This window comes from Vanacampus margaritifer, chromosome 3 (assembly GCF_051991255.1).
Source record: "Vanacampus margaritifer isolate UIUO_Vmar chromosome 3, RoL_Vmar_1.0, whole genome shotgun sequence".
In the NCBI taxonomy this organism is placed as follows: domain Eukaryota; kingdom Metazoa; phylum Chordata; class Actinopteri; order Syngnathiformes; family Syngnathidae; genus Vanacampus; species Vanacampus margaritifer.
Genome location: NC_135434.1, coordinates 17066727 through 17076705, shown reverse-complemented (window position 1 = coordinate 17076705; position 9979 = coordinate 17066727). Strand labels below are relative to the sequence as shown.

Genomic DNA, 9979 nt, shown 5'->3' with positions numbered 1-9979 from the left:
CTGAAAAATACAGGAAGTAGTAATTTTCTTTTACTGGAGACATTTGAAACGAGTCTTCTCTTTTGTTTCCCCTGTTAAAAACTAATAGTTTATTTTTACTGGAGACATTTGAATCGCGTCTTCTCTTTTGTTTCCCCTGTTAAAAACTAACAGTATATAAGTGGTATATCTCTATTTCCTACGTTGCAACTCAGTGAACCAATATATCACCAAAGTTTTAGTTAGTGCTTTACTAATTAAAACATATTAAGCTAAAAGGCTGCAAAACAATAAATGCCTTAGTATTCCGACCAAACGGTAGTGGATTTAAGCCCTTGGCTTCACGTATTTGCACTGTTTCAGCTTCAACAAGCACATCATGGTTTCCATAGTGCTACTGGAAAGCTGTTCAACCACGACCATTCTCTACTAGTGGGAACAAATGAATTAAGTTGAAAACAGTACGTTGACAAATGTGCTGGGAAGAATCCCAGTTTTTTAGATGGCAATTCTGCAACACAGTTGCATCATTTAAGTCAAATGTCTTATTTGAACAAGTCGTGAATTCTGTATTTCAAATAAACCCACAGCAAGAGACACAAATGACATTCTTGAAGGTTTATTTTGCTAAACATGTTTGGTGCAATCTAAATGCAGAGTTCATGTTGAATCCAGCCTGAATGAGACCAAACTACAGCTACACTTCCTCTTCTTAAAGAGTCTGCCAAATAGGACAAAGATCACCAAAGCAAGGGAAATTAAGACAATAGGCTCTGGAGTTCAGTTAAAATAAATTAAACGTGTTACTGCTGCAACAAATTGGTGTTCCAAGAAGTCTGTTGTCTCATGTCATTAATATTAGCTCCTTTCCATTCCAAGTGTGTTGTTTAAAGACCCGTTTGTTATAATAGTTTAAACTTGCATCATTACCTGTTTACCAATGTCATTGATGATTGACTTGTAAGAATCACAAGTATGTTCTTTTACTTGGTGCAAATTTTCCACTTCACAATGTGAGCATTTACACATTCCGTGGAAAAAAGAACTAGCAACAAGAGTTCAGTAACACAAGTTACTGCTGTTGTAACAACAGGTTGATACACGTCTTCTTGTAAAACATAACGCTTAGAATACAAGATTCTGTCTCTTGAAAAAAAAAAAAAGCTCATAAAAATAGATTTAAATGTAACAAAATCTGGCATCATGTCAAACAAAAGCCAGTCATGCAAATTCTCAAAACAGTGGCTTTTTAAAAACTTATAACTCTGTTATATACCCAGGTAGAAACCAGGGTTAACTTCAATCATGACTGAAATATAAACATAGTAAATTAAACTAAAATAAACAAAACAGAAATGTACTGACAGATATATTACAAGTTTTCCTCAACCACAAGGAAGACGCGGCTCCATCTCAGAGCACTTCTACTTTTCCATTCTAATGTTTGTTGCCTCATGTAACTCCAACGGACCTGAGACCACGCTGCAAACAGCATACGTCTGTGTGCGGCAGAGAAAAGTCTGGGAAACCCAAGTCAAGAGGGTGCACAGCTGACTTCATTTGCAGTCAGGGCTTCCCTGTGAGGGTTTTAAGCCGATCCATCTCCTCACAAGTCTTTCAGGAGCGACTTCGATCCTCTTGGGGTCCCACCAGCATTTTACTGTACAGCTTCTGCTGCTCTTCTTTAAATGTATCTTTTACTTTTCCTCTCTTCAGCCCTCCGTCCCTGCAAAGGATTTATTCATCACTGTTATTTTTGCTGGGGGTAACACACTCCCACTGAATAACCACTGGTTGAAATTCTAGCTGTTAAATCACTAGTGAAAAATTGGGCACTTCATATCGCCACCATTTTTTTTAACTCATTCACTGCCATAGACGTCAAAAATTCATTTGAACTATTTCTATTAGTTTAACTTTTTCCCCCCACTTTTGCTAACAAGAGTATGAAAAACCTAGATTTTTTTATTGTACATTTAGAACAGATATAAAATTTGTGATTAATCGTGAGTGAATCTATGCGATTAAAAAAAAATTATCGACTGACCCCCCCTAATTTTTAGTAATCTTTTTTTTAAAATCACGTCAGGCAATTAAATGTTTTAATAGTAATTAATCGCATGACTTCAATAGTTAACTCACGATTAATCACAAATTTTATATCTGTTATAAATGAACAATAACATTTTTCCTAGGTTTTCATACTCTTGCTAACAAACGTGGAAAAAAATTTAACTAATTGAAATAGTGCAAATGAATTTTTGACATCTATAGCCGTCAATGGCAGTGAATGAGTTAACTATAGTGGGTGGGGCGTATATACTGTTGCGCTCTGTAGACTGAATTAGACAGTACACGCTATGTCAAAGGGTGATATCGGTATACACATTCAACAACACAGTTTGTGTGACCATGATATAAAAAATAAAAAAAAGCATGTTGAGATCATCTTACCATAAAAGGTCCACTAATCCTCCTTGTCTAGCAATGGCTGCTTTTACCCGATTGGCAAACTGGACCGCATCCTCCCCTTCCTATGGAAAATATCGATTCATGTAAGAACAGTCATATTTGAATGACTTAATAGTACAGTTATAAAGTCAAGAGTCATACCTCAATGGACATAGGAGGAAGGTACCACACACTGCAGACAATGGCCCAGCTGCTCATCATACGTAACAGGTAGTTGACCATTCCGAACTTGCTGCTATTCCAGAAGGCGTCTCCAAATCTGGGATCATACTGCACAGGAAATAAAATAATCAAATGACAATGTTAACACATGGTTGAAATTATATCCAAGTATAGTAAGACAAATTCTACTACCTTGATAGCAACCGGGTACACAGTGCCGCCAATTTCAAAACTGCCTTTTTTAAACATCATAACTGATGTGTTGTTAATGCACGTACCTACAAAAAAAAAAAAAGGAAACAAACATTTGATTAATAACACAACAGTTGCTTTAATGAAACTCAAACCAATAAAACATAACTAAGCTCACCTTCTGGGAATATGAGAATGGGAAGTTTAGATTTATCTTGTGCATGGTCACTCAGCCTGTATTGCAGAGATAAGAACACATCTCATTAACATCAATGGATTCTTAAATTTGGCTTGAGTATCAATTACAGTAACTATCACAAACGTGTAGACAAAAAAGTAGCAGTTCTACCTGTTGGCCACTAGATGTCTGTCTTTGACCTCTGAGCGCTCAAACCAAATGTGCGGGCAGGCCTTCACCATGGATCTCTGAATGACTCCCATCAATCCCCCATGAATTTGGCCCACCTGACACACACATAAACAACATTAGACGTCCGAAGGGCTCCACCTGGACGTCTTAGAGAAATTCTAAAAGACTCCTTATTGGTTGTTTAGGGGGGGTTAACACTTACCATTGCATAGCAGCCATCACTGGCCAGAATTATGACATCAATAGGTGACGTGTGGTTGGCGACGCATATTCCACCATTTTTGGGTTTATTCTCACTACAAGCAGAGAAGGAAAAAAATCAGATAAGGTGTGCACTTCTTCTAACATACATCAAAAAACCATCAACTCAACCCAAATGTGGTTGAAAGTCATGATGACACATCAACTGTTTCTTTGAGTACAAAAAAATAAACAGCTGGTTTCATTGCTTCCCTTTAAAAGTACTAGAGGTATCAGAACTTGACATTGTATCGGTGACGACTCAAGAGTTGAGTACTCGTGCTGGCTTTGGTCTGAAATAAAATGGTAGTATACATCCCTAATACACTTTGTGACATTTTTCTAGTGTATTTTTTTGATGTAAAACATGTGCCTTGTCACAATAAAAGGTTGGCAAACACTGCTGTAAAAACACTTAAGTCCACAATTCCTCCATATAGAACAGTGACATTTGCTGAGTAAGCATCTTCCTACATAGCCCAAACCTGATATGCTTTTTTAACAGTTAATAGAAGAGACATTACTATTGAGAGTTGTGTGCGTTGTCTAAACCGCTAACGTCTCAAACGTAGAAGTAAGTTTGAGCCTCTGGCAACCTTCCTTTCGCAACCATTCCATTTCTAACTGAGTGCTTACCCACTCTTGCCTCCTCACTTCAGAGAAAAGCCATCTGGCATTACGTAATCTCATGTAGACCGTGATGGATTAGGTATGAGGAGGAATAGGTCCACACGAAGAAGTATATGTAAAAATACATATTATTGTAAAAATGATGTATGCAATGACATGCATTTTATTGTTATAAGATCTAAAGAATGAAAGTAATGAGAATTATTTCCGAAGTCAGGACAAAGAGATAATTGTAAAACTCACAAAAGAATGCCTACGTCTCAAAGTAAAAAAACAAAACATTTACATAAATTAAGTAATGCCAACAAAAGGATGTAAGTAAAATATTTAACTAATACAAGTACTAGTAACAATACGGCCTCTTTTAAATACATAGAAGACATATTAGATACAAACAAGTGGACAACTTGCAAATAACTGTATTGCTAATGTGTATATTTAAATGGAATGTACTATATACACAATATAAGTTGCTTATATATGTCATGTCTAACCTCACAATCAATACCAAAAAGGTATTAAATGTAGCACAGGTAATTAAATAGCTTGTGGACCTCTTTATGGATACACCTGTTAAGATATTGTCAAGGATGAAGTCACTCTTTCTTTTGTGCGCCATCTTTCCTCTTTATCGTACTTCCCTGCTGATAAGACGGCAATAAGCAGCTGACTGTCTCGTAAACACATCAAGATAATAAAAATAAAAATAAAAATCTGTTGTAAATGGCAACTACACGAGCACTGAAAATAAACAAGTAGCAATATGACTGCAGTGACTTCATCATCTGTACTATATATTACTACCACTACTGGGCCGTAAACATCTATTTTTACAAAACAATCAAATTTTAAACTTCTCGCCACGTCCTCATAGAAACACCAAAAGTCAATAACTTTCCTCAAAACAAGTTTTACTCCCCCCCCCGTTTTATTTCTACTGATGCCAAACAAGCATGTGTCTCGTCAAAAATCCATGTTAACAGGATCTTTAATGATTGGAAACATTAAAATCTTTTCGACAACCTGATGGCTTTACTGGTGCATGCAAGTAAAACCAAATCATGCCTAGCACAATTATTTGGCCCACAACATTTCTCCTTACCTGTCATGGTATGTTATGATAGCAGTCAGGGCTCTGACACATATTCTGTTGCACATAAGGTGGGCCTTTTCACTCAGGACGCTTTTCATCCTGTAATAAGGAGCACACAACAGTAGTGGTCGCTTGAGGCATATTTCCACAAAAGAGTTTGTTTTTGCATGTTGCATCAGCTGAAGAAAAGTTGCAATCCAGTATAACCCATTAAGGAATTTAGCAAAAGATGAAAAGATCTGTTTGATCAGTTCAAAACAGACACACATACCTTCCATTGGGCAGTAAGCCTATAAGAGAAGTGAGGAATACCAGGAGGCCAACACCAGTGAAGGCAAGGGTTACCCTAAAAAAAAAAAAAAGGACAGATGCATCTTACTGACAAGACTGGGACAATTAATATCATTTCTATCAACAACAAAAAAAAACAGAGAGGGACTCATATGGAAGTAAAGGGGAGCTTTTGATAATCAGACATGAACTTTCTTACAGTTACTGACCATGAATACACTGGGCTGTAATTGAGCTAGCCGACAGACAACATTCTCATCTGAAAAGACCCAAATCCAGTTTCAAAGTATGTGCTGATTAAATAGCGTGAAGAAGTGATAAGACACAAGCTTGCAGAGAAAGACGTGTGTCTGTGTTCACGTGGCCCGTTTGGTCTCCCCGCTGGCAACTGGATGTGCGGCAGCCAGCCTCAGCACTGAGTCACTATGTGTGTGACACATTAAGTGACTCTCACGCGGATGCTCAACGACAACACTTTATGCGCAATCATAAAGTGGTCACATTATTCACACATCTGTAAAGACAGTTGTACGCTACTACACTCTCCACTACTACACTTCTTTCTTCTGCCAACAGAGAAAAATGATTAGTCTAAGGCTGAAATGGGAACATGGGATATACAGTCACGGACACTATTAGGTGTGCTTCCATTTAAAAAGGGAGGTCAACCTTAAACATTTCTTGACAATAATGTTATATCCTCACTAGTCTAAACATGACGTTCTGATTAATATTGCATTTGTGGAATTTGAGTTTTGCAGCAAAATGCAGCCCTTTTTATCCATCTCAGGGGCCGGCCATTTTGCTACTTGCTGTCGACTTAAGATGACATCACAGTTGCTCTGGGATCAGGCAACGACCAATCGCAGCTCACCTGTTTTCTGAAGCTGAGCTGTGATTGGTTGCGATCCGAGCAACTGTGATGTCATTTTCACTCGACAGCAAGTAGCAAAATGTCTGCCTTCTGATATTGATCAAAACGGCTGGGTTTTGCTGCTTAAGTCATATTCCACTAGCACAATATTAACCAGAGTAGCATATTTACCATGTCAAGACACTATTTGTACAGTTAATACCTGAGCGGTAAAAGGATGCCGTAGCGGATCAGCAGGCCCAGTCCCCACATCACAGTCAGCCTCAGGCTGATGTAGTGGAAGTTGTAGTTGCTTCGTGTCAGCAGATTCCAAGACTCCAACTCCTCCGCCGAGAAGCGCTTGGTCACCTCATCGTCCATGATGCTCTCCACTCCTCTTCGAGCAAAATAGAAGATGTCCGACATTTCAAACTCGGGCGCCGAGTTCAGGTCTCTGTTGCTGCCACTGCGACGAATCTCCTTAATCTCCTCTTCCAAGGAAGTGGGGTGTTTTGCGATGATTGCTGAAGCCATCCAGAAGAGGGTGGTGTCATCAATACACACATAATAATATGGACACATAATAAAACCCACCAACAGCCAAACTTACCGTTTGAGTAAGGTTTATACAAGGGATGATTATTTTCTTTGGCTCCTCTTTCCATCCTCAGTGTAGCCCACTACAAAAACAACAGTGGGAGAGTGCAGAAGAGTTGAAAGATGAATTCAATGTGGATTTTCCACATCGCTTATTCAGCAGAACCTCAGTGTCATATTATATTGTAGAGCATTTTTTATCCTTTCTTTTTGCACTTGCTAATAGGTTTACAAGTTGTAATCATGTATGCATTGTTGCAGTCTACATCAATGCAGAGGCATTCCTTCAAGCAACCAAAGTACGGAGGTAACTTGTGCTGAGGGGAAAAGTACATCATGTTCTCTTAAGCGTGAGACAAAAAAAGTCCATGAAAGAATTTGACCAGGGGGCATGTCGGCACACCCACACTATTAGCACGTTTGAATGCAACAATTGTGAGCAAATTCACTGAGCGTAACAAAGAAGACGTGTCCAAATACATTGGAATTAATTAGCCTCCATCTCGGTTGAAGAATATTTGGCATTAAAGATGCTTTGACTAATATGGCGCATATCAAAGGTATTTCATTAAGTCAAAGTCAAATCTCACTGGCCAATTACTTTAATATCATATAAATTGTCACATAGACGTTATTAGAGGAATTGTACAGCTTGTGGGCCTTTCAACATTTACCATATTCCTCATGTTTGCTACAAGAATGACAAGATCAGGAAATCTCCATCATTTTGTAGCATAGTATCTGCTCCAAGTTTGGTCAGTTTTCCTCGAGAATTTACCTCAAGAATCTCAACTAAGTGATCATGATCATAAACTCATGCAAGTGCATTAGTTCCACTATGGAGGAAGTGATGGCAACATTTGATATATTTAAAGCAGCTGGAGCTTTGACACACTATAGCTAGGGACAAGCTACAACCCCCCACCCCACCCCAGGTTACATAACAGCAGGCTGCAATGTTAATCCATATCAACCACTGAAAGCAATGAACCATGGTTGCATGCTACATAATAATACAAGTGAAGCTTTAGTTCAAAGTCAAACTCTCTTCCTTTTCAGTAAAATGTCTCAAAAGTTAATAAATAAATAAATAACCTCCACAAGTGTTTTACTTTTTCTTTGCAATGTTCACTGTGATGCCGCCACATAGGGCTAAACAGCCGTGAAAGAGGGATTTTTTTTAAATAATCATAGAACTAGCGATTAAACATTAATTCCAGCCACTTTCCTGTTTGCTCTCCATTACATGCCTGTCAGGCATCTTCAAAAGGCGAGTAGTTGTACTTCATATTTCACCTCCTCTACTTTGATTAATATGACAGTAACATTAAAACTTAGCCTTTAAATTTTGGTTACACTTTCCAAAAAAAAGCTACTTATTTCATCCATACAACATTTAAGCGACATCGCTTACCTCAAAGATCTTTAACAATGATTTCATGTAGAGCCGTCTAATGCCAAAGGACACGCCAAAGATGGCGGGCACGATGATGAAGACGAGCAGCAGCGTGAACCACACAGTGAAGGAGATACCCAGGAGGATGCACACCAAGCTGTCAAAGGGGTTAAAGAACAGCTCCATATTGAAGACGTGAATGGTGAGGTCGTCCCAAGTCAGATGGGTAGGGTAGAAGTCTCGATCTCCACGCTTTGGCCCCAACTGGCCCTTATCTGGCGTCAACACAAGGGCTTCATAAAGACAACTATAGGATGGGGCACCCTCTCACTGCACAAAGAAAGGAAGATCATCTTAACGTTGCCATCATGGCAATATTAAAGAAGAAACAGGTCCATTGGTATTTTTAACTGTATGTAATATCCAGACGTCCTTGTGGTTATAGCAAGTGTCCCGGTGGGAGGATGTAAACAAAAAACAGCTGGACTTGTGAAGCTGCACTCTGCTCCTCAGTGGGAAGTTGGCCTGGAAAGAAAAAAAAAAGTTGATCATCTTCACAATGACTCACTCAATAATCATCTGAATGATTGTTTTACTTAGCATCGTCAAGGTGTGTGTTCTGATCAGTCGAGGTTGAACTAGTAACGGCGTTGAGTACATCAAGTTGTTTTGAGTCATTACGTATTTGGCGTTTGTAGAAGCCTTCATTGTAACCAGACTTATCAAGCTTTGAGGAGTTAATAGCTTGTCGGAGGCCCCCTTCTTCTCTACTAGTAGATGATTCAGCGGGACGGCTAACGACAAGCTCCAGTCTCAGCTAGCTTCTTTCTTCACTAACAGGCACTTCGCTAACAATCTACATCACCATTTCTACCATGTATCCATGTTATTGACCGTTTTAAACGCTAGCATATGTTGTTAGAAAAGCTTAAAGGTGCTCACTAAGCCATCACGACCAAAGGTTAAAGAGAGCTTTAACAAGCCGTATGCTACACGGGGTCCGACTCCAGGCGTGCTCCAGCTCTTTGGGTTAGCTTTTGCTATCGGCCACGAATGAGGATGCACTGCCGAGCCAGGCTTTTGTTGTCAGCGTGTGCGAATATGCTTATCGAGAGCTTCGCTCATAATTATCAGAACGTGTGTAAAGGGGGATATAATGGATGATAAACCCACCTTCGGTAGCGACGCCGGTCCATCTTTTGTTTTTGACCGGCAGACTGAAGCCAAACTCCACCCGGCGGATAACGTGAATAGACAACGAGCCACTAGTAGGAGCAGAGCTAATAACTGCGTGTTTTTACAACCAGCCCGATACATCTCTACAGCGACACCATCTGCTTAAAAGTTGCTATTACATTACATTACATCGCTTTGGTATGCTGGTCATGCCAGAGTGACCAACACAAGCAAATTGGCTGGCTGATGAATAAGAAGCCATATCATTACTGTGGGTCACCTGGTGACACAAATTTCCTTTTCTCTTTCTGGCGCAACGAGACTATTTCTTTAACCGTTTACAAGGCCAGCGCTCTTGCCCTTGATGCCATCACATTTCTGTGATCTGGATGGTTGTTTCAGCAGCAACAAAGACAAAATAAGACACATTTAATAACCAGCATCTCTGGTGAGTATAAACAATTTTATTTACAGTATTTGTTTTATGCCATAAAGCCTAATTTGCAGTTTTGTCAGAGTAATTAATAT

The 9979-nt window shown here is 39.2% G+C and overlaps 1 protein-coding gene across 1 annotated transcript; it reads right to left on the bottom strand.

Annotated features, from left to right (window-relative positions):
• Positions 1–582: 582 nt before the first annotated feature.
• gpat4 (glycerol-3-phosphate acyltransferase 4) lies at positions 583–9606 on the bottom strand. The gene is made up of 13 exons (XM_077561815.1): positions 9449–9606; positions 8294–8800; positions 6893–6962; positions 6506–6806; positions 5410–5484; positions 5148–5237; positions 3378–3471; positions 3155–3270; positions 2984–3039; positions 2806–2891; positions 2593–2721; positions 2434–2513; positions 583–1705 (listed from the first exon to the last, which is right to left on the bottom strand). The coding sequence occupies exons 2-13, from the start codon at positions 8459–8461 to the stop codon at positions 1597–1599; spliced, it is 1374 nt and encodes a 457-aa protein (XP_077417941.1). The 5' UTR covers positions 8462–8800; positions 9449–9606; the 3' UTR covers positions 583–1596.
• Between the last annotated feature and the right edge of the window lie 373 nt (positions 9607–9979).